Source organism: Gekko japonicus, unplaced genomic scaffold (genome assembly GCF_001447785.1).
Source record: "Gekko japonicus isolate JY-2015 unplaced genomic scaffold, Gekko_japonicus_V1.1 scaffold365, whole genome shotgun sequence".
In the NCBI taxonomy this organism is placed as follows: domain Eukaryota; kingdom Metazoa; phylum Chordata; class Lepidosauria; order Squamata; family Gekkonidae; genus Gekko; species Gekko japonicus.
Window position 1 is genome coordinate 487,203 of NW_015162488.1, and position 1,717 is coordinate 488,919.

At 39.7% G+C, this 1,717-nt stretch overlaps 1 protein-coding gene across 1 annotated transcript in view; it reads left to right on the top strand.

Moving 5' to 3' along the window:
• Positions 1–570: 570 nt before the first annotated feature.
• Positions 571–1,717, top strand: part of LOC107105912 (chromosome unknown open reading frame, human C3orf52) — a 13,278-nt gene continuing 12,131 nt past the window's right edge. The window contains exon 1 of the mRNA XM_015405960.1: positions 571–828. Within this exon, the coding sequence (XP_015261446.1) occupies positions 700–828 (129 nt within the window). The 5' untranslated portion in view covers positions 571–699. The remainder of the gene's footprint in view (positions 829–1,717) is intronic.

Here is a 1,717-nt window from a genome sequence, read left to right on the forward strand (position 1 = left end):
TCCCTCCCCCCCCCTCCCTCTGAAGTGTGCAGGCACACAAAAGTTTATACCTGGTCTTGTTGGTCTTAAAAAGAACCACAGGACTAATCACCGAATTTGGATAAGTCTGTTAAGATTCTCTTGGTGGCTGTCAGGCAGGGCTGTACTTTGAAATGATTAATTCAACCATTAATTGAACAATTACTTTTCGTTAAGCAAAAGATTATTTTTATCTGGTCTGAATTTCTCCCGCTTTAATTTGTAATCCATGTTTCTTATTTGATTCTCTGAATTCTTTGATATAGAGTGCAATTATCTGTCAGAGGTTTTTATTCCATTCCATGGGAGAAATGAGCTTTCATTACTTCACAAAGGGTTGGGTTGCCTCAGGTTAAGCTACCTGTTTCAGTCTACAGAGGGCAGGCGCAGTAAGGTAAGCAAACTGGAAAATCCAGCCTTACACAATTTGAGAATGAGACTTTGCGTTTCCCGGTTGTAAATAGACAGGGGTCTGCTAAAGTTACGAACTGATTTTCTTTCAAAGTCTGTTATGAGGATTCCATCGCGTGGCCAAATTCATGAGAAAAGCTGCCTGGATGGATTTTTTTGGCTTTGTGTGTTATCAGAAGACACATGACTGGAACTGAAAACACAGAGGAAGTTGGTTTTTCCTGCTTAAATGTCCTGCATTGGAAACTTCTTTGCTGAGAACTAGAAGCAATGAATGGCCATATTCCTGAACAAGAAGTGCAAGACGTTGAATTACATGATCTAGAGGAAGAAAAGGAGGAAGAAAGTAGACTTGATGCAGAATGCCCTCTTAATCCTGAAGTCACAAGAACTTCTGAGGTAGGTTACTTTTTTAAAAAGGGTGTGTCAGTATAACAATAATATTTCATTGGAATAATTTTTTTGGAATAAAGGATTTTCATTGCAGGTGCTTGGATTTCAAAATTTTATTGTAAAGCCTATTTGGAGAATATTCACCTTGAAACAGACCTATATATTCTTCAATCACTTATATACCAGTGCCATCCTGAGCAGAGTTATACTGGTCTAAGCTCATTTACTTCAAGGAATTTAGAAGGTGTCACTCTGCTTAAGGATGGCACTATTTATCTCACTACCTGTACCAGCTGCTGGTGTAAGCTTATCTTGCATTTGATAACATAGAATGTCATATCAATAAGGAGCTGTACTCTCCTGGAACGAACAGGTTCAGTTCTTGGGGAGTGCTATTAGATCCATTTTTACCTCTGAAGGCTCTAATCACTGTGGTTCATCTCAGCTTTGTCCAGAGTTTAGTTGGTTCCTAAGAGAGTTTGATATAATATTATTACAGGAAACCTGGGCCCAGTATGAGATAAATTTAGAGGGCTATAGGACATTTTCCCTTTTAGTTTATAAATCTAACTCTTTTAGACGTGGCAAAGCAGGTTTAGCATTACTCTGCTCAGGCAGATCTGATGTAGAGGTGCTACCCCTTAAGGACTGTGATCATCTGGCCCAAGTTTTCCTTTTGAAAGGTTTGAAAAAGTCTTTAATAATAATTAATGTATATATTCCTCCATGTCCTGATAAACAATCCTTGACTGATTATTGGGTCTCTATATCAGAGCTCCTTGAGGAGCTGGATTGAAAGTGCGTTATTTAGTGTGTTAAAGTGCTATAACTCTGCTGCTTTTTCCTTGGCTGCTCAGAAGCAGCGGGGGGGGGGGGGGGGGGGGAAGGGGGGCGG